General features: G+C 50.4%; 3 protein-coding genes across 8 annotated transcripts in view; all 3 read left to right on the top strand.

Moving 5' to 3' along the window:
* The window catches only part of ints10 (integrator complex subunit 10), a 17,640-nt gene extending 9,702 nt beyond the window's left edge, over positions 1–7,938 (top strand). For 3 of the 4 annotated variants that reach the window (XM_064334461.1, XM_064334458.1, XM_064334460.1), the window contains 7 exons: positions 1–19; positions 1,027–1,135; positions 1,643–1,722; positions 2,342–2,504; positions 2,726–2,819; positions 4,426–4,503; positions 6,825–7,938. The exon at positions 1–19 is cut by the window's left edge and continues 131 nt beyond it. In XM_064334461.1, coding sequence (XP_064190531.1) covers positions 1–19; positions 1,027–1,135; positions 1,643–1,722; positions 2,342–2,504; positions 2,726–2,819; positions 4,426–4,503; positions 6,825–6,981 — 700 coding nt within the window. In that variant the 3' untranslated portion in view covers positions 6,982–7,938. The remainder of the gene's footprint in view (positions 20–1,026; positions 1,136–1,642; positions 1,723–2,341; positions 2,505–2,725; positions 2,820–4,425; positions 4,504–6,824) is intronic. The other variant, XM_064334457.1, reaches the window with a different exon arrangement.
* A 612-nt stretch (positions 7,939–8,550) lies between these two features.
* pgm2 (phosphoglucomutase 2) lies at positions 8,551–22,232 on the top strand. The gene is made up of 14 exons (XM_064334466.1): positions 8,551–8,770; positions 10,663–10,804; positions 10,871–10,902; positions 11,517–11,708; positions 12,714–12,797; positions 14,131–14,324; positions 14,713–14,902; positions 15,080–15,177; positions 15,334–15,514; positions 15,739–15,832; positions 17,129–17,258; positions 18,344–18,533; positions 19,060–19,193; positions 19,350–22,232. The coding sequence occupies exons 1-14, from the start codon at positions 8,699–8,701 to the stop codon at positions 19,450–19,452; spliced, it is 1,836 nt and encodes a 611-aa protein (XP_064190536.1). The 5' UTR covers positions 8,551–8,698; the 3' UTR covers positions 19,453–22,232.
* A 730-nt stretch (positions 22,233–22,962) lies between these two features.
* The window catches only part of tbc1d1 (TBC1 (tre-2/USP6, BUB2, cdc16) domain family, member 1), a 60,113-nt gene continuing 58,957 nt past the window's right edge, over positions 22,963–24,118 (top strand). Inside the window, exon 1 of one of the 3 annotated variants that reach the window (XM_064334451.1) lies at positions 22,963–23,280. The gene's annotated coding sequence lies outside the window, so the exon portion shown is untranslated. The remainder of the gene's footprint in view (positions 23,281–24,118) is intronic. The other 2 variants (XM_064334452.1, XM_064334453.1) reach the window with 2 other exon arrangements.

The following is a 24,118-nucleotide window of genomic DNA, read 5'->3' as shown; positions in this document are numbered from 1 at the left end:
CGCGCTGGGAGAGCACCGCGTGAGTCCCTCACCCAAACCCCGCCCCGCTGGCCTTCCTGTGTCCCCGCCCCGCTGGCCTTCCTGTGTCGCCGCCCCGCTGGCCTTCCTGTGTCCCTGGCCTTCCTGTGTCCCCGCGCCCTCCTGTGTCCCCCCCCCTGGCGTTCCTGTGTCCCGCCCCCTGGCCTTCCTGTGTCCCCGCTGGCCTTCCTGTGTCCCCGCCCCGCTGGCCTTCCTGTGTCCCCGCCCCGCTGGCCTTCCTGTGTCCCCGCCCCCCTGGCCTTCCTGTGTCCCCGCCCCCTGGCCTTCCTGTGTCCCCGCTGGCCTTCCTGTGTCCCCGCCCCGCTGGCCTTCCTGTGTCCCCAGCTGGCCTTCCTGTGTCCCCGCTGGCCTTCCTGTGTCCCCGCTGGCCTTCCTGTGTCCCCGCTGGCCTTCCTGTGTCCCCGCCCTGGCGTTCCTGTGTCCCCGCCCCGCTGGCCTTCCTGTGTCCCCGCTGGCCTTCCTGTATCCCCCCCCGCTGGCCTTCCTGTGTCCCGCCCGCATGGCTTCCTGTGTCCCTGCCCCTGGCCTACCTGTGTCCCCGCCCCCTGGCCTTCCTGTGTCCCGCTGGCCTTCCTGTGTCCCGCCCGTGGCCTTCCTGTGTCCCCAGCTGGCCTTCCTGTGTCCCCGCTGGCCTTCCTGTGTCCCCGCCCCGCTGGCCTTCCTGTGTCCCCGCCCCGCTGGCCTTCCTGTGTCCCCGCCCCCCTGGCCTCCCCCCACCCCCCCCACAGGCCCGTTACTCTCCCCTTCCCTGTCTCTGGGGTCTGTGGCAGTTCTGCATGGGATACCGTGTGTTTGTGTTTTTTTCGCTGTGTGCTGGGATTGATAGATGTCCTGAGAGACTGTCCTGAGAGACTGTCCTGAGAGACTGTCCTGAGTGACTGTCCTGAGAGATTGTCCTGACTGTTTTTTGGTTTGTAAAGCAGATACTGTCTTGGCCCTCTAGTGATGATCTGACACTTTCTGAAAATGTTTTCCTGTGTTTCTCAGCTGGCCTGTGAGAAAGTTCTGGAAGTGGTGGGGGGGCTGGTGCCGCAGACTACGAGCCCAAGCAAGACGAGCGAGGACGTTCCCCGGACCAGGACCAAACTGGGGAAGGGTACGCTCCTCCGCCTGTTAGGGCGGGGTTTGGGTTTGTGCTTGGGGTTTGGCTAATATGTGTGGGATGACATTTCCATGGCACTGAAATTTGTGTCCCAGTTGTGCTTGGAAGGATTGACTATATGCTGTGTGTGTGTGTGTGTGTGTGTGAGGGAGTGAGTGAGTGTGTGTGTGTGGGTGCGTGTGTGTGTGCGCATGTGTGTGTGTGTGTGTGTTTGAGTGAGTGTGTGTGTGTGTGTGTCTGAGTGAGTGTGTGTGTGTGTGTGTTTGAGTGAGTGTGTGTGTGTGTGTCTGAGTGTGTGTGCGCATGTGTGTGTGTGTGTGTGTGTGTGTGAGTGTGTGTGTGTGTGTTTGAGTGAGAGTGTGTGTGTGTGTGTCTGAGTGAGTGTGTGTGTTTGCGTGAGTGTGTGTGTTTGTGTGTGAGTGTGAGTGAGTGTGTGAGTGTGTGTGTGTGTTTGTGTGGGTGTGTGTGTGTGTGTGTTTGTAACGGTGGTATTTCTCTCAGGGACAGACCTGCGGCTGCTTCCCTGCACCAGTAAGGCCATCATGCCCTTCTGCCTGCAGCTGATGCTGGCCTGCTTCAAGGTGCGTTTCCATGGCGTTTGCATGCCGTAGGCGCACCTCTGGGTTTGGGTTAGCGTTTCCTGTAGTGCTCCCTGTAGTTCTCCCTGTAGCGCTCCCTGTAGCGTTCCCTGTAGCGCTTCCTGTAGTTTTCCCTGTAGCGCTCCCTGTAGCGCTCCCTGTAGTGCTCCCTGTAGCGCTCCCTGTAGTTCTCCCTGTAGCGTTCCCTGTAGCGCTCCCTGTAGCGCTCCCTGTAGCGTTCCCTGTAGCGTTCCCTGTAGCACTCCCTGTAGCGTTCCCTGTAGCGCTCCCTGTAGCGTTCCCTGTAGCACTCCCTGTAGCGCTCCCTGTAGTTCTCCCTGTAGCGTTCCCTGTAGTGCTCCCTGTAGCGTTCCCTGTTACGCTCCCTGTAACGCTCCCTGTAGCGTTCTCTGTAGCGCTCCCTGTAACGCTCCCTGTAGTTCTCCCTGTAGCGTTCCCTGTAGCTCTCCCTGTAGCGTTCCCTGTAGCGTTCCCTGTAGCGTTCCCTGTAGCGCTCCCTGTAGCGCTCCCTGTAGCGCTCCCTGTAGCGCTCCCTGTAGCGTTCCCTGTAGCGCTCCCTGCTTTGTCATGCTGCTGCGCTGACTTCAGTCTCTTCTCTTAGCTCCGGGCCTTCACTGAGACCAGGGATGACCTGGCCCTGGGTCATGTGATCGTCCTCCTGCAGCATGATTGGCCGCAGGGTGAGGCGCTCTTCCTGAAAGCCGTGGATAAGATCTGTCAGCAGGGCAGCTTCCAATATGAAAACTTCTTCAACTATGTCACCAGTATCCTTCACTTTGACTGATGGGATAAGTATTACTGCTGCAGTGCATTACCCATCCCGGTGAGTCCAGGAGTCCTGTCTCATCTCCTGCTGAGTGGAAGGAACCTTGAGCAGCTGTCTGCACGCTTTTGGTTGGATTGGAGCTTCTTGGTCAAATTGGGGAAGAGCGCACGGATGTGTGCCCCCCGTTCACTGTCACCTCTTCCTGACCTACCTGTGCAGACATAGACATGCTGGAGGAGTTTGCCTACCTGCGGACCACGGAAGGGGGCAAGGTCCAGCTGGAGCTGCTGCCCAATCAGGGCATGCTCATCAAGTAAGGTCCCGCCCACCTCAGCATGTGGACACACGCACATGCACACACACGCATATGCACACACAAATGCACCCGCACATGCACACACACATGCACGTGCACACACACATGCACGCGCACCCGACCACAGAAATGCACCCACACATGCACACACAAATGCACCCGCACATGCACACACAAACGCACCTGCACATGCACACACACATGCACACACAAACGCACCCGCATACACATGCACACGCAAATGCACCTGCACACGCAGGAGCACATGCACACGCAAACGCACCCGCACCTGCATCCACACATGCACACGCAAACGCACACGCACCTGCACCCACACATGCACACGCAAACGCACACGCACCTGCACCCACACATGCACACGCAAACGCACACGCACCCACACCCGCACACACACGCAAACACACCCACACATGCACACGCACACGCAAACGCAAACGCACCCACACATGCGCACACACACGGACACACACGTACTCTGTACTCGCTGGAGTTGGATGAGAGGGAAACAGTGGGGTTTAGTGTGCTCAGTTGCAAGGTTATTATCTGGGCACAGCCGGGTGATGTGATTGGCTGGACCCGCATGCTCTGGGGTCTCATGCAGAAACAGCTGAGTAAATAAAAGACTTTCACTGTTAGCCTCTGGGGCGAGACCAGGGGGATCTGCTGAGGAGTGCTGGTATGCCTGCTCTTCCAGTGAAAATGACTCCTTACTGGACTCCTTAGTGACTCTCAGCCAGGTGCAGCTAAGGATCTCACACCTGAAGCAGGCTTGTTTTACAGGTAAAATGGTGGATTGGACTGCATTCCCCAGAGAAAAAAGGGTAACAGTTGAGTATCAGCCTCTTTGGAGGTTCAGTTGTGTAATGAAGGGTTAAGAGTAATGTAGAAAAAAAAACGTAGTTCTCCAAGTGTAATTGGCAAAGTTTCAGAAGTGTTGCTTAACTGAAATCTCCCACGACACGCCCAGATCTTCTTGCAGCTAGGCAAGTCACAGCACGGAGCTTCAGTTTAATGCCACTTACATGTGTGCAGGCCTGTGCTGGTGTAGACGCTGCCTGTGCTGGTGCAGATGCAGCCTGTGCTGGTGCAGATGCAGCCTGTGCTGGTGCAGATGCAGCCTGTGCTGGTGTAGACGCAGCCTGTGCTGGTACAGATGCAGCCTGTGCTGGTGTATACGCAGCCTGTGCTGGTACAGGTGCAGCCTGTGCTGGTGTAGACGCAGATCTGTGCTGGTGTATACGCAGCCTGTGCTGGTGCAGATGCAGCCTGTGCTAGTACAGATGCAGCCTGTGCTGGTGCAGATGCAGATGTTCGGTGAGGGAAAAGCTCTGCTGCCGCTCTGTTGCTCAGTTAAAGCACAGACACTGGGAGGTAGTCGAGGATGGAGCCTTTGACCAGCTGTTCTGAGTGGGACAGGTTTGTGGTCCTTTTGGGTACTGGAAGCACACATAGGGTCCTGTTTTTAAGCTTTGCCCTCCCCTGGTGCCCTCTCATTGGCTGTTAAGCTGGCTTGACCTCTGACCTTGAGGGGGGGTTTGTAGTTTGCTTGTGGGAGCTGAATGATGGTGTTTGCTGTCTCTAGGAGCCCCAGCCCTGCCCTGGGGCTGGTGTCCCAGGAGTTTAATAACCTGCTGCTTCCTGGGGTGCAGACCACTGACAGGTACCCCCCCCCCCAATCCCAACCCCACCCCCACCCAATTCCATTCAGCCTGGCCATTCACCTGCTGTTTCTCCAGTTGGTTTTTATTTTTTATGCATTTTACTCTTATACTCATTATAATTAAGTTGCATTGTACTGTATGTACATTTTTGTTATTCTATTGTGATGTATCCAGTCCATTTGGTTTTCATTTTTCATTACTTATTTTCCCATTTTTCTTGAGTAGGACGTTCTTGCTCTTAGCTGTGATTTTAGACTCCCGCCCCGTTTATGGAGTCCCAAAACTGCCCGTTCTTCTGGGAGGGAATTTGTGTCTTACAGTGTGTCCTCACCTAGCCATAGCCCGAAATCTCATTGGCCACGTTAGTCTGCCCTGATTGGTTGGAGTCTGCCCTGTCTTAACCTTGCTTCCAGCTGATTGGCTGGAGTCCATCCTGTCTTAACCTTGCTCCCGTCAGATTGGCTGGAGTTTGCCCTCTCTTTACCTTGCTTCTGGCTGATTGGCTGGAGTCTGCCCTCTCATATCCTTGCTTCCGGCCGATTGGCTGGAGTCTGCCCTCTCTTTACCTTGCTTCCGGCTGATTGGCTGAAGTCCGCCCTCTCTTTACCTTGCTTCCAGCTGATTGGCTGGAGTCTGCCCTCTCTCTTTACCTTGCTTTTGGCTGAGCCACTATTCCTACACACGTCGTGTTTATTTTATTACTGAAGCAGTAGAGCTCAGTGCAGTGGAGCTTAGGAGTCTCTGTGGGGGAGCACAGAATTGCACCACCACAAGGGGGCGCTGGTTTTGGCTGACTCATTGTGCCTGCAGTGTGTGTGCAGCTGCCTGAGCAGTGCAGCCCTCAGACCCGCAGACTGTGCCACTCAGCAGTCCTGCAGGGAGAGAGGCGGTCTTTACCGCGCGTCTCCGTGGATACCCGCTCAGGCGGACTCTCTCCAGGCCACAGCGGGGTTAAGAGCTGTTATAACAGTGATGGATAGCAGGGTTAAGAGCTGTTATAACAGTGATGGATAGCAGGGTTAAGAGCTGTTATAACAGTGATGGATAGCAGGGTTAAGAGCTGTTATAACAGTGGCTTCATCGGTTCGGTTACACTTTTCATTTAAATCTCCTCCTGGGGACATCTGGCTGACGTTCTGCTGCAGTGTTTAAGAACAATGTTGTGTTTTTTTGTGCTTTTTTTCTAAAATGGAGAGCAGACCGTCCATCGTCCTTTTCCCTTTTATTCTGACGGGGCAGGCAGGGGGGCTCTAGACCGGGGGTGTGTTAGTGCCCAGGGTGCCATGGCGGGGAATCGAACCCGCAGCTTCACGGTGGGATTGGTGTCAGGGTTGGCCCGTGTCCGCCCTACAGATGGCACCGCATGGTATTTGTCCGCCTAGGAAGATCTGCATTTCACAACTCAACAATCTGACGTGCCTTATAACAACTAACTTTGTTGTTTTAAAAAAAAAAGAAAGAAAGAATGAATCTAATTTTCAGTGTAATTACTTTTAAATCTGTATGGACCTAATAGGGAAGCTGTTCTCTTGGGCCAATCAGTGTTGAGATTGAGTGCTGAGCTGTGGGCCAATCAGTGTTGAGATTGAAAGAGGAGGTGCGCAAGCGAGCCCCGAACCCAGCTCCTGCCAGTCTACGCAGTCTCCATTCCTCTGACCTCCCTCTTCTCTCTTCTCTCTTCTCCCTCTTCTCATCGACTGCAATGCGCTCGTCCCTGCATGACTTCCGTGTCCTCACAATGACCTTTTTTCTGTGTGTGTGTGTGTGTGTGTGTTGTAAGTTAAAACGTTTTCAAAAATAAATTAAATTCATGAATGCAAGTCCCCACACTCCGCTGAGAGTGGAAGGAATTTCAGTTGATTGCGGTTGTTAAGAGTCAGTTGACACAAATTAGATGCACAAGACCCTGGTAACATTCTGCATAGTGTCATACTTCAATGGCCACTACAGAGTAACTGATTTAATTACCCGCTCACGTGAGCCAACGTAGCCAAGCCAGCTGTTCGGTGTGTGTATTATTTTGGTCAGTGGGCCTGTGCAGCCTCTTTAGTCTGTGAGGTTTTGTGTGTAGTGTCATTATTCATTCTGGCCTTATGAAAGAAACAGTAGATTTAGACGAAGCAAACGATCTGATTGGTTTCAGCCTTGATCAGACGGGTTGCTGCCCCATAATTCCCTGAAGCGGCCGTTACAGTCTCACGAGCTGCTCTGTGTTGGATGATGCTGCGATCTCAACAACTGGAAATTCTGCAGTACGGACCGCTCATGTGCCTCAAGTCCTCATGCTTTCTTCCTCTTCCTCCTCCTCCACCTCCTCCAGGCACCACACGGTGACTCGCGGCATCACCAAGGGGGTGAAGGAGGACTTCCGGCTGGCCATGGAGAGACAGGTGTCCCGCTGTGGGGAGAACCTGCTGACTGTGCTGCACCGGTTCTGCATCAACGAGAAGATCATCCTGGTTCAGTCGCTTCCATGACTACACATCCCCTGACCCCTGACCTCCCACTTCTCACTCTGTAAATATATAACTGAGCTGAATCACAGATCCTTTAGACTCCACAGATACTCCGCACCTACTCATCTCAGCTCACACTGTAACCAGCAGAGGTCATAGCAGGTAGTTTTTAGCACTATAGAGAATGTCTTTTGCCCTTATGGAGCTCAGTATCTTGTGGATGTGTAGACTCTATGGTTTAATGTAAGTTAACAGAATGGAGCTCAGTATCTAGTGGATGTGCAGAGTCTATGGTTTACTGTAACTGTGCTGTCCCAGGACAGGCAGGACAGGCAGCCCAGGTCAGTTTATTTTTATAATACACTGTAGTTATAGTTTCTAGATATACTGAGATTTAAAAAAAAAAAAAAAAAAAAAGCTAAAAAAAACTTCATGGCCACTCGACTGTTGATTTTTTTCTGGACTTTTTGAGCACACAAATTTGACTTGGATATCATCAGAAACATACATAGTTTAGATTGCATCTAATACAATGGTGTTATGATTATTATGATTATTATTATTATCTACACCTGTCTCACCATGTTATGGGCTGGCAAATGCTTCTGTCAGACCGAACGTGTGGCCCTGTGGCTGGCAGCATCCACACACACTTAGTGTTACGATTAAATGTCGAGATATTTTTTGCTGTATTTGTACTGAATTTCATATAGAGGGGTATTTTTCACCCAAAAGATTAAGTGCTAGTTGTAGATTAGTTTACAGATTGCAAAAACAAGCTCGCCAGACAAGTGCTACATACCATAGTTGTTCTATGTCAAGTCAGAAATGTTTTGAAGTGTGTTTGACAGTGTGGGAACTGTTCTTTTGGGAATTACACAGGAGAGATCTCGAAGTGATTGTGGCAGTTGGTGTATGTCTCACAGTGTGCCAGTTATACCTTTGTTGCATCTTTAATGAAGTCAAACTACAATAATACATCTGTGTGTCTCATTTGTGGAATCATACGGCCTCATTCACAAAACGTCTCTTAAATTGTTCTTACTTTTGTTCTTAAAAATGTTCCTACAAAAAAACCAATATGGGATTCATGACACATGTGCAGACCTTTGTTTTTCTGCATATCCCAGGTGTATGAGATGATGAGTTCTGACTGTTTGTACATTTTATGCGGAATCCTGTTCATGTGGTTAGCATAAGGAAACAGCCATGAGCAAACACGGGTAAGAAAAAAAATGATGAATGTTCTAGAAAACGTTCTTACAATAATCGTACATATGTTTCGTGAATGAGGTACATAGTGTGCAAACAATGTATTGGCTAAAGTCGAATATGGCAGCATCCTTTGACGGTCCAGTTTTACAAGGTAGGTAGTGGTTGATCAAGAAAATATTTATGTAATTTAGAAACATTTAAACAATATTAGCACCGGCTAATATATTATCTCTTCCTATTGGTTTAAGAGTTCAAGAAATTAGATCTAAATAAGTTAAACATGCTTCTCACGCGTATCCACTCGTGATTCACGTTCTGTCGCGCAGCGGGCAAACTCCGCCCACACGTGGCTTGTATACTGATGTAGGAAGTAACCTCGCGGGCGCCACGCCCATGGGCTCATTCATCTCTGACCCGGGAGAGCGCGCTGGTTGTAGGTGTTCTGTATGGACTGACCTGTTCTGTAGCTGCAGTATTACTCGTTACCAAAAGGTGCTGTCAACGCAAACAAAGGGAAGAAAACATGGACAATGACATCGCGACAGGGGACGTCAAATTAAACCATGCCATCAAACAGTGGCTGCAGTTCGACAAGGTGATGTTGCCTGTCTAGCTAGCTGTCACGTTAGCTGCTTAGCTGACGGACTAGCATTTTTTTTAGAAGACAGTGTGTACTATTTAGATAACTTTCCGACTTATACAAATTTGTAAACCGGTAGGAATTCTTTAAGTAGATTTGCAATGAAATAGAAATCCAGCTGGGCTCACCAGCTTCTAGAAGCGGTTACATTGTTGCGCAGCGCGTTGACGTGCGTGCTACCTCGCAGTCCATTTTAGCTACTCGTCATTGGGATTTATGGCGTTTGTTTGGAAAACGATCGACTATGTCTTATTATTTGACGTGTAATTCCACGAACAAGTGTGTCGCTGGCCATGTTGATATTTTTTAATGTGTACTCCGAAATGTTGTTTGGAAATAATCGCAGAGTCCGCTAGCTGCTGTAACTTTCTCTTTTACCAGTCGTTGCCTAACTTGGCAGCTAGCTAGCCATCGATAACTTACTAGGTGAAAACATTAGTTTCCATTCCAACACAGTCCTTGGTTAGGTACAAAACCGATGATAATTCTCTTCCCGACGAAACAAACGTTGTTTAGCAAGAATAGATAGCTTCGTTAGATCAGTTTGCCAAATCTAAGTACTGAGCAGAGGGTTTACGGTAGTCCTCTTAAAACGTTACGTAGCTGAAACTAGGTCGGTGTACACTCGCTACAAATGAATGTAGCGTTAAGTAACGTTAGTGCTGACTTATTGTGTTAAATAAAACAACGGAAGTAGTGTTAATGAGGTGGTGCCTTTGCTAAACAAAACATTTCTCCGTTCCTTGGCTACTCCAGAGTCTATGATGCAGGATTGTATGCTGTCGCTGGTTGACAAACAGCAATTCACGTTATAATTCGGAGAAGTACAACTAAGGTCAGCTCAAAAAAAGAAAAGAAAGAAAAACACCGGATATCAGATCGACAATCAGTGTACATTAGTGTGTTATGTGTTGACAGCATTTAATACTGCATGAGATTCCTTCAGTTCTCTATTTTAGAATAGAAATTGTCCGCCAACCGCCTTATAACGTAATGACAATGCTCGCCATTTCCTGAAGAAATTGTACCTATTGCTCTGATTACCAACAGACTAGATAGTATCAAAACTGTTCCAAGCCTAGTCTTGAAAATCCCCGGAGTTCACCCCTGAGTCTTCTTTTACTAAACTTGAAGAGATTAAGAATTTGGTTGCTCTTCTTGGAACCTTTTCCAGAGCCCCTATATCTTTCTTGTACTACAGTTGCCGTTTTGTCTTGTATTTAAAATCAGCTCCAACTTTGTTCAGAAGTGTAATTTATCAAAGTAAAAATCCCTATGACCCCATTGCCTTGGTGGAACTGTGGAATCTAGTAGGACTGTAAGGGATCAGCAGTTTGGACTGACAGGAGCGATTGGGTAGGCATCTAAGCGATGACTTGCATGTGAATGTGCCTTTCTGGGGGAAGCGAGATGTGACATCACGTGCAGGGTCTGGCTGCGTTTGCTCTTGCCTTTATTCAGGACTCTGTGAGGTTCAAAGTGACTCGTGCAAAGTGCTCACCTTCAGGGGAACTGAGCCACTGCCACTCAGGCATAAATAACCAGAGCCAAAAGGAGTAAATGTGCTCTTTTTCAAGTTAAACTAGATTAGCCTCATGAAAAATGACACGCACGCACGCACACACACACTCATGCGCGCACATCTTCCTGGGGGTGGGGGTGGAGGAGGCACGCTCCATTTAACAGCTAGATGTCTGGTAGTAGAATTGGTAGAGTCAGGTGTGCTTTGTTAGGGTTGGAGTGAGACCCTGCAGGAGCAGGTTGGGCAGCCCTGCTGTACCTGTTGTGCCTGCCCCTGCCGCCGTGGTCGCTGTTCTCATGTGAGGTGCTGTGGGACTGTGTTCCAGAACCCCAAGACGCTGGCGGCCGTGCGGGCGATGCTGAAGGGGGGGTCGGTGGAGGAGCTGCGGCGCTGTTTTGGGGCGCGGATGGAGTTTGGGACGGCAGGACTGCGGGCCGCCATGGCCGGGATCCCTGCATGCGACTGCCATCATCCAGACACCGGTGAGCTGACCTATCCGACCACCAGGTGACCTGACGTCATCCAGACCACACAGGTGAGCCTGACCGTCATCCAGACCACACAGGTGAGCCTGACCATCATCCAGGCCACACAGGTGAGCCTGACCGTCATCAAGACCACACAGGTGAGACCCACCTAACATGGACGGAGCAAGTGCAGCTGACCATCACTCTGAATAAACAGGAACTGTGCCCCAGGCTGCCATGGTAACCAGCAGCTAGCGGCAGAGCGTGATGAGGTTCGCACGCTTATGTAACGGGTTTGAGTCTGTGCTCTGCCTGGGCTGTGTACTGCAGGCTGCACTGCCCAAATAAAGGGTAACAACTGCATTCTGTCCTTTTTTAATTTATTATTATTTTTTTTATATATGCCAGACTTTACTAAACAATCTAAACTGGCTGGTCTGACTGGTCTCTCCTCTCTGACTGGGGCTGTGCGGCTGGTCTGACTGGTCTCTCCTCTCAGGGGCTGTGCGGCGTGTCTGACTGGTCTCTCCTCTCAGGGGCTGTGCAGCTAGTCTGACTGGTCTCTCCTCTGACGGGCTGTGCAGCTAGTCTGACTGGTCTCTCTCAGGGGCTGTGCAGCTGGACTGACTGGTCTCTCTCAGGGGCTGTGCAGCTGGACTGACTGGTCTCTCTCAGGGGCTGTGCGGCGTGTCTGACTGGTCTCTCCTCTCAGGGGCTGTGCCGGTACCTGGAGCAGAGGTTCTCGGACCTGAAGGCGCGGGGCGTGGTGATCGGGTTCGACGCGCGTGCGCACCCTGAGAGCGGCGGGAGCAGCAAGCGCTTCGCCCGCCTCGCCACCGCAGTGCTGATTGGCCGCGGCGTTCCGGTGTACCTCTTCAGTGACATCACTCCCACCCCATTTGTGGTACGTCCCCACTCTGCGTTTCTCAAACAGAGCCGTTTCCTCACCAACCGGCTGAACACCTCCAGACAAGTTTAATCCCCTTCATTCTGCTGTAGACTGGACTTTTTTATTAGTATTTTTTAAAATACTTTTTATAATTTTCTTAAATCATTCACGGAACTTACAAACTTGTAATCGTGCTCGTCTAGTATCGAAAAAGGATTAATATCACTAGCCCAACGCATCCAGGCTCACTGTTTGGGGCAGATTTACTACACTCACACAGTTGTGTATTTATCTGTGTCTGGGTAAAGTTCAAGGTCTGATTTGCAGACACCAACATCTGCAGCCCTTAATGTGCAGTGCATCCAAGCATTGTGGCTAAAGCTCGCCCGCATTCTGAATCTTATTTCCTAAAGGGAATAAAAGGAATAGGGAGGTGGTAAGATTCATAAAGAAAGACTCAATTATTTAAACTCCATTAATATTTGGAAGGTAGCCTACATTTTGTTTGGCTGTAATCATGTTCAAGGACATGAGATAGAAACTGTTGTAGTACGAATTCTCACATGCAGTATCTGTAAATGTTTGTATCTCTCTTGGTATGGGCACTGTGGATAGTGCATACACGCACATACGCATCCATGTCTGTTTGATATAATATCCAGCCATCCAAGGCTGCACAGCAGCGATAGTTTACCCAGAAGCCCCACTGCCCCTGTAATATCCCCCTATAGCTGCAGATGGAGTCACGCATTTTTATGCCTTGATCTGAAAGTACCCTGGCAGTGATTGAAAAGCCATCCCTAAAATGATGAAATGTTGGATGAATATAAAATATATATAAAGTAACTTGACTGTCATTTCAAAATGTACTGTAAATATTTTGCTTCATTCTCTTGTCAGTGTTTCAAATAATTAAAAAAATGTAATCACATTTAAGCAGCTTGAAAACAGCTGGTGTTCAGTGTCATTCTGCCATAGTTCCACACTAATCTGGTTTTCACAATGCCGCCACCCCCCCAGCCCTTCACAGTGTCCCACCTGAAGCTCTGTGCTGGGATCATGGTGACGGCGTCTCACAACCCGAAACAGGACAACGGCTACAAGGTAGAACCTTCCGCCGTGTTCTACAGACAGGCCTTGGCCCTGTGGCAGTGCATTGTGGGTAATGCAAAGTGGCTGCAGCGTAGGGTGCTGGGTGGAAATTAAAATGCGATCCTGCACACACCCTAAAGACCGCCCTGGAGCTGGTCCTCAGACGTGCGTTTAATCTCTCACACGGCTGTCGTTGGTTGATGTGACATCAATCATGCAACTGCAAAGTCCTTTAATGGACCGCATGCTTTGCCATGGCTTTCTGCAGAGCCATTAAAGATGCGCTTTAATAATATAATATAATATATAATATAATATAATATAATATAATATAATAATAATGTCTTCTAGGTTTCGTAGATTAAAAGTATGTTTAGGGATAACAATATTTGATTACCGTTCTGTGCTTAAAGTTGATGCGTATATTTCAGAGGAGTGTGTGTGCTTTACAGAGTGTGCTCACGCAAAGCAGGGAGTGTGTGTGCTTTACAGAGTGTGCTCACTCAAAGCAGGGAGTGTGTGTGCTTTACAGAGTGTGCTCACTCAAAGCAGGGAGTGTGTGTGCTTTACAGAGTGCTCACGCAAAGCAGGGAGTGTGTGTGCTTTACAGAGTGTGCTCACTCAAAGCAGGGAGTGTGTGTGCTTTACAGAGTGTGCTCACTCAAAGCAGGGAGTGTGTGTGCTTTACAGAGTGTGCTCACTCAAAGCAGGGAGTGTGTGTGCTTTACAGAGTGTGCTCACGCAGAGCAGGGAGTGTGTGTGCTTTACAGAGTGCTCACGCAAAGCAGGGAGTGTGTGTGCTTTACAGAGTGTGCTCACGCAAAGCAGGGAGTGTGTGTGCTTTACAGAGTGTGCTCACTCAAAGCAGGGAGTGTGTGTGCTTTACAGAGTGTGCTCACGCAAAGCAGGGAGTGTGTGTGCTTTACAGAGTGTGCTCACTCAAAGCAGGGAGTGTGTGTGCTTTACAGAGTGTGCTCACTCAAAGCAGGGAGTGTGTGTGCTTTACAGAGTGTGCTCACTCAAAGCAGGAGGTTTGTGTGCTTTACAGTGTGCTCACTCAATCAGGTGTTGTGTGTGCTTTACAGGTGCTCCCCTAGCAGGAGTGGTGTGCTTTACAGAGTGGCTCACGCAAAGCAGGGAGTGTGTGTGCTTTACAGAGTGTGCTCACTCAAAGCAGGGAGTGTGTGTGCTTTACAGAGTGTGCTCACTCAAAGCAGAGGGTTTCCTGCTCATTCTAGCTGTGCATTCCCAGTGTGAACGGGCTCACACAGGTGTCTGTTTGAATAAGTAGCTGCAGCTGTAATGCAGGCTCCGCCCCCTCCCCTCTGATTGCTGTGAGTGACAGGTGTACTGGGACAATGGCGCCCAGATCATCCCGCCTCATGACACGGGCATCGCCAGCGCCATCGAGGAGAGCCTGGAGCCCTGGCCCCAGGCCTGGGAGGACCAGCTGGTCCGGGACAGCCCGCTGGTGAAGGACCCCCTCCAGGACATCCAGCGGAAGTACTTCCTGGCCATTCAGGACATGTGCTTCCACAGGTAGGGCTGTGTCACTGTGGGGTGTGTCACTGTGTCACTGTGGGGTGCCTCACTGTGTCACTGTGGGGTGCCTCACTGCGTCACTGTGGGGTGTGGCACTGTGTCACCATGGGTTGCATCACTGCGCTTCTGCATGCTGCAGGGTGGCGCTGATGACTGAGAGGTTGATGATGATGATGGTATTGAGGGTGGTTACGATGACAGTGATGATGATGGTGGTGGTGAAGGTGATGGATTGCAGATATATACCATATTTCAGCCTCTGAGTGCTGTGTAGTTGAAGGGGTTTAAACACATCTCTAACCACCAGTGATTTGTAGAATCTTCATAGGGATGCAGGGTAGGGTTTATTTTCTTTTCTCCATTGTCCATGTTTCCCTCCCCCCAGGAGCATCAACAAGAGTTCAGAGGTCAAGTTTGTGCACACGTCTGTCCACGGAGTGGGGCACGCGTTCGTCCAGTCAGCGTTCCAGGCCTTTGATCTGCGCCCCCCCTTCGCTGTCCCAGAGCAGAAGGAACCCGACCCCGAGTTCCCCACGGTCAAGTACCCCAACCCTGAGGAAGGAGAGGGGGTGCTGGTGAGCCTGACCCTAACCCCGACCCTAACCCTAACCCCGACCCCGTTTACACTGTGCACACCTAGCGCTGACCCTAGCCCTAACCCCGACCCTGTCTACAGTGTCAGTGTGCACACCCAACACCTGTCCGTTTGTCTGTCTGAAGACGCTGTCCTCTGTCCGTTTGTCTGTCTGAAGACGCTGTCCTTTGCTCTGGCGGATAAAGAGGGGGCGACGGTGGTGCTGGCCAACGACCCCGACGCCGACCGGCTGGCCGTGGCGGAGAAACAGCAGAGGTAAGGGTGGTGGAGGGGGTGAGGGTTAGTGTGAGGGTGAGGGTTAGTGTGAGGGTGGGGGTGTGGGTGAGGGTTAGTGTGAGGGGTGGGGGTGTGGGTGAGGGTTAGTGTGAGGGTGAGGGCGGTCGTAGCGACGCTGTGTTGTGTGTCTGCTAGCGGTCAGTGGCGGGTGTTCTCGGGGAACGAGCTGGGCGCTCTGCTGGGCTGGTGGCTGTTCCGCTGCTGGAGGCAGAAGTTTCCGGAACCTTCCAAGGTGAAGGACGTCTACATGCTGGCCAGCACCGTGTCGTCTAAGATCCTGCGCGCCATCGCGCTCAAGCAGGGCTTCCACTTCGAGGTACGCGTGAGGAGAATTCATCTGTCAATCAATCAGTCAATCAATCCATCTTCTAAATAATTAATTAACGATAGAAGAAGGGCTTGCATTTTTTGCGCACCGTTCATTGCAGTCTCCGACGCCATACGGTAAACCGGGGTCGGGGGGGTCATGTCATCGCCTAGCGCCCACCAGGGTGCTGTGCGGCCGGCATGTTTTCTGACGGAGCATTTCCTCCTGCTCAGGAAACCCTGACTGGCTTTAAGTGGATGGGGAACCGGGCCAAGCAGCTGCTGGACCAGGGCCGGACCGTGCTGTTTGCTTTCGAGGAGGCGATAGGTACGCTTACACGGCCCTGACTCCGCCCTGCTCGCACTGACTCCGCCCTGCTCGCTCTGACTCCGCCCTGAGAGCACTGACTCCGCCCTGAGAGCACTGACTCTGCCCTGAGCACACTGACTCCACCCTGAGCGCACTGACTCCACCCTGAGCACACTGACTCCGCCCTGAGCACACTGACTCCACCCTGAGCACACTGACTCAGCCCTGACTCCACCCTGAGCACACTAACTCCGCCCTGAGCACACTAACTCCGCCCTGAGCGCACTGACTCCACCCTGAGCACACTGACTCAGCCCTGAGCGCACTGACTCCGCCCTGAGCACACTGACTCAGCCCTGAGCACACTGACTCCGCCCTGAGCGCACTGACTCAGCCCTGAGCGCACTGACTCCACCCTGAGCACACTGACTCCGCCCCGAGAGCACTGACTCAGCCCTGACTCCACCCTGAGCACACTGACTCCGCCCCGAGAGCACTAACTCCGCCCTGACACCGCCCTGAGCACACTGACTCCGCCCTGAGCGCACTGACTCCGCCCTGAGCGCACTGACTCCGCCCTGAGCGCACTGACTCCACCCTGAGCACACTGACTCCACCTGACGCCTGACCGCTACACTGACTCCGCCCTGAGCGCACTGACTCTGCCCTGAGCGCACTGACTCCACCCTGAGCACACTGACTCCGCCCTGAGCACACTGACTCCACCCTGAGCGCACTGACTCCACCCTGAGCACACTGACTCAGCCCTGAGCACACTGACTCCGCCCTGAGCGCACTGACTCCACCCTGAGCGCACTGACTCCGCCCTGAGCACACTGACTCCACCCTGAGAGCACTGACTCCGCCCTGCTCGCTCTGACTCCGCCCTGAGCACACTGACTCCGCCCCGAGAGCACTGACTCAGCCCTGACTCCACCCTGAGCACACTAACTCCGCCCTGACACCGCCCTGAGCACACTGACTCCGCCCTGAGCGCACTGACTCCACCCTGAGCACACTGACTCCGCCCCGAGAGCACTGACTCAGGCCTGACTCCACCCTGAGCACACTTACTCCGCCCTGACACCACCCTGAGAGCACCTGTCATGCACACATACACACACACACACACACACACAGATACATGCCCACAGACAGAGACACACACACACACACACAGATTGGAAGCAGTTCCTGACTGAAGTACAAAGCTAGAATTGAAGCGATTGCAGTGTTGAGCTGGTTGTCGTAGTTACCATGCAGCGTGTATCCGTGTGCCTCCAGTGCTGAGCTTCCTGTCTGCCCATCTCCTAGGTTACATGTGCTGTCCGGCGGTCCTGGACAAAGATGGGGTCAGTGCTGCCGCCATCGCAGCCGAGCTCACCTCCTACATCAGCAAGCAGGGCAGCAGTCTGTCCCAGCAGCTCACCGCCATCTACGAAGAGTGAGTCTGTACACCCCCCCTGCAATTTACTGCTACCTTACCCCCTCTGCACTTTACCCCGCCTGCACCGCCACTTTACCCCAATGCAGCCCCCCCCCAGCACCTTACCCCCCCTGCACTTTACCCCACTGCAGCCCCCCCCCCAGCACCTTACCCCCCTGCACTTTACCCCACTGCACCCCCCCCAGCACCTTACCCCCCTGCACCCACCCCCAGCACCTTACCCCCTGAAACCCCGGCAGCCTTCCCAGCACTCCCCCATCACAAGGGCCGTACCCCCCCTGCACTTTACCCGCTACCTTACCCCCTCTGCACTTTACCCCCTGCACCCCACTTACACCTAATGCAGCCCCCCCCAGCACTTTACCCCACTGCACTTTACCCCACTGCAGCCCCCCCAGCACCTTACCCCCCCTGCACTTTACCCCACTGCACCCACCCCCAGCACCTTACCCCCCCCCCTACCCCTGCACTTTACCCCACTGCACCCCCCCAGCACCTTACCCCCCTGCACTTTACCCCACTGCAGCCCCCCCTCAGCACTTTACCCCACTGCACCCTCCCCCAGAACCTTACCCCCCCTGCACTTTACCCCACTGCACCCACCCCCAGCACCTTACCCCCCTGCACCCTCCCCCAGCACCATACCCCCCTGCACCCTTCCCCAGCACCTTACCCCCTGCACTTTACCCCACTGCAGCCCCCGCACCTTACCCCCTTTCACCCCCCCCAGCACTTTACCCCCACTGCACCCCCCCAGCACTTACCCCCACTGCACCCCCCCCAGCACCTTACCCCCCTGCACTTTAACTGCACCGCACATTTACCCCCACTGTACCCCCCCCCTTTACCCCCACTGCACTTTAACTGCACCGCCACTTTACCCCCACTGCACCCCCCCCAGCACTTTACCCCACACTGCACTGCCCCCCCACTGCACCCCCGCACTACCCCCTCAGCCCCCCACTTTGCCCTCTGTACAAACTTTACCTCTTAGCCTTATGGCCCTGTGTCCTGGCTGGTGGAGGTGAGTGTGCTCCTCGCTCCGGAGTCCCGCTGCTCAGCCTCTGTCTCCTGCTCCCCAGGTACGGCTATCACATCACCAAGAACTCCTACTTCATCTGCCACGACCAGGACACCATCCGCGGCCTGTTCCAGCGGCTGCGTAACTTTGACGGGGAGAACACCTACCCCACACGGTGCGGCAGCTTCACCGTGTCCAGCGTGAGGGACCTCACCACCGGCTACGACAGCCAACAGCCAGACAAGAAGGCCGTAAGACTCCTTCCCTTAGTCTCAAAATGGCTGCCCTGCTTCCAGCCTGCTGTTAAACCTGAAACCTGGTTTTTATCTTCATCCAAATTGTGTCACGCGGGCTACATAAACCAATGAGAGGAGAGCAGGCATTCTCACCCTAACCCTACCGTTTCTCAGACCTGGGAGGTAAACTCCACATTTAAGATGGCCGACAGTTGAATTGTCCTCGAGGCTGAAAGAGCAGCTGTGGCCTCATACTGAACCATCGCGTGACTGCTCAGCTGCGTGTGCGCTAACTCCTTTGATTGTTGATACGGAAAAAAGAGTATTTGTAATATATATAATTATTCATGTAATTAAATAAATTCAGATGCATGTCTAAGACACTGTCAACTTTCAGTACTTTGCATTCATCCATAAATGGTTCATGGAAAGCTTTGGTATGTCAGCGCGTATTAATGTGACTGGACCCCAGCCAGGACCAGAGGGGAGAGGGTCACTGGTGCAGATTTTTCTCACGTGTTTTTGGGGTTTTGGGTCTCAGGTGCTCCCCACCAGTAAGAGCAGTCAGATGATCACCTTCACCTTCTCAAACGGGGGCGTGGCCACCATGAGGACCAGCGGCACCGAACCGAAGATCAAGTATTACACTGAGCTGTGCGCTGCACCTGGGAACAGGTGAGCATGTGTGTGTGCGTGCGTGTGCGTGTGTGTCCGTGCGCGTGCGTGCGCGTGTGTGCGTGTGTGTGTTCCTGAGGAGCGTGCGTGCGTGCGTGTGTGTGTGTGTGTGTGTGTGTTTGTCTGACGAGCATGTGTGTGTGCGTTTCCTTGCAGTGACGTGAAGCGGCTGAAGATGGAGCTGGATGACTTGGTGGACGCCATTGTGGAGCATTTCTTTGAGCCGGAGAAGAACCACCTGGAGGGCAGGAAAGAGTGAGCGTGTGTGTGAGTGTGTGTGTGTGCGTGCATGTGTGTGCGTGTGTGTGTGTGTGTGTGTGTGTGTGTGAGTGTGTGTGTGTGCGTGTATGTGTGTGTGTGGTGTGTGCGTGTGTGTGTGTGTGTGTGAGAGCAGAGGCCCAGCCACAGGACCAGCAGGGACTTCCTTATTACAGTTTCTTTTTTAAAAGGCAAAACGGTTTTGTCTTAAACTACTGCTTAAAAAACATCTACCCGAGACGTTGCATGATGCAGTTATTCTTCTCATTAGGTGTCTTTGCAGCTGCGGTAAAAGTGAGTTTTTTAATTGCAAAATGCAGGTTAATTTAGCGGGACAGGATTTATCTGGTGACTGATCCCAGTTAACAGCTGCATTACTCACAGGAAACAGAAGGGAAGACGCCTCTCTGCTTTCAGTGCTTTTGTGAGCGCCACAGAAACTGCATTCATGAGATTCCCGTTTGTGAGAAGACTGATTTCCACTGATCTGTTGTGTGTCGGCTTCCTTACAGTCCTAGCCAGTATGTCAGCAGCAAGCTGCTTAGTGTCTGTCCCGTTTGGCTCAATCCAACATGCTGGAGAGAGGTAAACTTAAACCACACGGCATTTTGTGTAAAGCAAAAAAAAAAATGCTGCTTTATTTTGTGGTAAATGTTTCATAATAATTTCTCATTCCTAATGTGAATGTCTGCCTGAAATGCACTTCCAACAATTTGTTGTTAGTTGTGTAAATAGTTTATTTCACGTTTTTTAATATAAAAAATCTATTGCCAGTGCTGTCAGAATGGAAGATACCTGCAGTGCCCTTCAGGCTAAACTGCAAAACAAACAAGTCTTCAGATTCAGATTCAGCCACAGCAGCTGCTGATCTCACTTCTGTGTGACACAAACATCACTATTGCCTAACCCTAAAGCACATAAACTGATTTAGATGCAGTGTTTTCATATGAAATGTGTATGTACACTTTGAATAATCAAATATAAATTATAGTAAAAAGATTAATATATTTACAAATTCTAAAATATTAGCCAAAGTATTATTCAACTGAATGACCCAGAATCTGTGATGTTTGAGGTTCTTGTAGAGCCTTTAGTCATACAGCATATTTATATTCAGACTGACCAAGGAGAGTAGAGTAGAGTTTATTGCAGGATGTATCAACTAAAATGGGGTCATTGCTGCACTTCAGTCCCATTGTGTGCTGTCTGAAGCGTCTGTCTTTCTGTCCCCCAGATACAGTCTACCGCAAAGTGTGTAAACACTGATCAGTATATGATTTGAGATATAGTCTATCTCCTTTTGAGGACTCCTTGTTCCCCTCTGACAATGCTTAAATCATGTGTTGGAGCAAAAATAATAATTTCACAAGACTTAGAAATGGAATATGAGGCATACCATTTCACATTTACTGTGGTTTAACAGTATCTGACTTGAAATGTTTGCGTACCATGTAATATTTTTTTCAGTGAGACAATGTTTTGCTTAGGATTGAGAAGGAGACCAAATGCTAAACCCACAGTTGCACCTGTTACCACAATATAATGTACTTGGCATTTTACAACACTTGGAACATTCCAAATTATGCAGCGCTCACAGTAGAAGTCTTAACCTTGCCACCACACAGCAGCTGTGTGGACGAAAGCATTCACTACTTTCACTGGATCACCTTCTCAGAGCTGTTATTTAGCATTTCATTTATATTGCCCAAATTATGCATCAGTATCCATAAAAAGATTAGAGTTTATGGGGTAGCAGCCAAGCCAAGATCAAAATGCAGCGCACTAATATTTAGATTTTTAAATAAGAAATACTTCCTGCTCCTTGAAAGTACAGTATACCCCTTAGCTATAGTATTAAATAACATTGCTTAGCTGCAGTACCTCATGAACATCACCCCCTGACTTGTATAACTGGAGATGAACTGCCAGTGTGGTGGGGGGATAGTTCATTGAGTTACAATAACATTCGCCATTCTGTTACTCCAGTGCACGGCTGCCATTTTAACTGCGCCTGTCAGGCCCGGTCCACAGATTTAATTACTACAGCTGTAGGAACAATGTGGCCAGGGTCATGTGACCTGACAGCTCAGCTTTTTGTGTGTGTGTGTTGTATGCACACGCACCTGTGTGTATGTTTGACCGAAAGACAGATCTTGTTTATACTTTAGAAGCCAGTCTTTGTCACTAAAGGCTGCAGAGCTGTAAGAATTTCCCCACTGCATATCCACTGGTTTCCCCACTGCATATCCACTGGTTACCCCACTGCATATCCACTGGTTACCCCACTGCATATCCACTGGTTACCCCACTGCATATCCACTGGTTTCCCCACTGCATATCCACTGGTTACCCCACTGCATATCCACTGGTTTCCCCACTGCTTATCCACTGGTTTCCCCACTGCATATCCACTGGTTTCCCCACTGCATATCCACTGGTTTCCCCACTGCATAGCCACTGGTTTCCCCACTGCATATCCACCGGTTTCCCCACTGCATATCCACTGGTTTCCCCACTGCTTATCCACTGGTTTCCCCACTGCATATCCACTGGTTTCCTCACTGCATATCCACTGGTTTCTCCACTGCGTATCCACCGGTTCCCCCACTGCATATCCACCGGGTTTAGCACGATTACCGGCAGTCTGAGGAAAGCCGTTTAATACACAACAGTGATGAAAACCTCAATACCATCGTTGTTTTACTGTTTTCCGTTTGAAAATCTGCTTCAGGGTTCCACTTTAATGCTTTCTATGATTTGAATAAAGTTCACTGAACTACACTGAATTTTTTTCTTTTTCTTTTATGTGTCCTCATGGGTGAAGTCTAAACGTATTAATTCAAGTACACGTGCCGGGGGGGGGGGTTTGGTAAATGTCACTCACCCGAATTGCCTTTCTTCCCACGCAAATGTCAAACAGTCACAGGTGGTTGCAAAAGGATGGTATTTATCGAACGGTAAGGCACTGCGCGAAATCCGGAACTGAAAAGCGTCTGTGCGACGGACAAGGCTTTAGTCGAGTGACCAGTTCCGCTGCCAGTTTTTAGCTGACATGGCAGCGAATTTGTATTTTATTGATTTATTTATTTTTGTTATTTAAAAATAATGCTTTTGCATAACTACCAGGTGGAGCAATCGGGTTATTAGTAATTCCCAGACTCCAGATATATCTAAGTCGTCGTTTATATCCACAGAAAACAATGTTTTATGACTGTTTCCCAAGTTAGATAAGTGCATTACATTGTACCTATGTTACACCATTATTTTGTGGTGGTAAAAAGTGAATTTGTACAGCTGTGCGAACGGTGATATTCATTATGCGTTCAGTTACTAATTTAAACAGGTTTATTTCTCAAGTGAATCTCAAAATGCATCATGCTCCTTAACATCCTTATATGCGGCATGTATTCATCAATATTCTGTGCAGATTAGCTGCGGGTCTCCGGCCAGCTACTTATAGCGCCCCTCACAGTGCAGGGAGGGATTCACCCGCTGCAGATTTCAGAGGCTACCGCTGCAGTTTGCATTTTGGCTTCTGTCGGAGCAGAAACTGTAAATGCAAGTTGTGAGACACGCGCTGACGCCTTCAAAGACCGCGAGAAAGGAAGTGCTCGGATGTGACCGGAGCGTTACAAAAGATGATGGGAGCCGAACCTATCTTTATGTTATTGTGGTAAACTTACAGGTAGCCTAAGATCCGATGCCGGAAAACAGACGATCTGGTCAAGAATCGAAGCTGAAGAACATGGGCTGACAGCAAATAAGCACTTTTCCAGTGTAAACCTTGTTCCAGCCCTGCCGTGTTAAAATATACTCAGCATCCGCAAAGGTAGGTAGGCTACAGCACTAACGGGCACCACAGCGTGGAAAAAAGCACGTCCTCCTCCGATTCATCCAAAATAATATTTTTAGTTGAGGTGTTTTAATCTCTGGACCTGTCTAATCGCCATGACTGCATTCAAATATTAAAACGCACATGCCTGCTGCATCCATATATGCTGCAATATTCTTCACACTGTTTCATGATATAGCCTATTATAAGCTACGCTACATTGGTTAATTATTCATTCATTTTTTCGCTAAATGAATACTGTGGCCAACTTTTTTTGTCTTCGCAGATCGGTTTCCTCAAAAGTAGGCTATCACTTAAAACTGAGTTCGGCCAACCTTTCCCTTTTGAATCGTACTCATGGCCGTTGACTGTAGTGCAAAGACTATAAACTATGTATTTCAGCGAAAGTCTGTCGCTAAAAAGAAGTTCACATAGCTCAAGTATCACAGCAAGTCTGCGAAATGTTCACTTGAGTAACGTTAGGTCTGTGGATGCTAGCCGGAGCATTATAAGGAAGTGTTCAAAAGATCGCTGAGTAACCATATGCTACAGCAAAATGAGTTCAATTTCTTATCGTTTGTACTTAGATTAATTTTTTTAAAACCTGCTTTGAAAACTCCAATATAGCCACTGTAATCGCTGGGTAGGTGAGTCAGGGTCAGATTGCCCTTCATGTTCAGTGTTCAGTGTTCAGACTCAGCTGAAGGGGAAGAAAAGAAGACCGAGGTGACCTTGTCTTGTTGGTGCAACAGACTTAGTCTTTAAGTTAAAACGCACAAAACTGAAAACAGAGCAGAATGTGAATGAAGTCTTGTGCGAGAGTGTTTTTCCGCAC

Source organism: Anguilla rostrata, chromosome 5 (genome assembly GCF_018555375.3).
Source record: "Anguilla rostrata isolate EN2019 chromosome 5, ASM1855537v3, whole genome shotgun sequence".
NCBI lineage: Eukaryota > Metazoa > Chordata > Actinopteri > Anguilliformes > Anguillidae > Anguilla > Anguilla rostrata.
The sequence above is the reverse complement of the archived record's forward strand: the minus strand, read 5'-3'. Positions and strand labels throughout refer to the sequence as shown.

Excerpts from the sequence above, each read along its gene's own strand:
- pgm2 (XM_064334466.1), top strand. The coding sequence starts at position 8,699 with ATGGACAATGACATCGCGACAGGGGACGTCAAATTAAACCATGCCATC. Across the intron at positions 12,798-14,130 it reads AACAGGACAACGGCTACAAG|GTGTACTGGGACAATGGCGC; the intron begins GTAGAACCTTCC and ends TGTGAGTGACAG. Across the intron at positions 15,178-15,333 it reads GTGGCGGAGAAACAGCAGAG|CGGTCAGTGGCGGGTGTTCT; the intron begins GTAAGGGTGGTG and ends TGTGTCTGCTAG.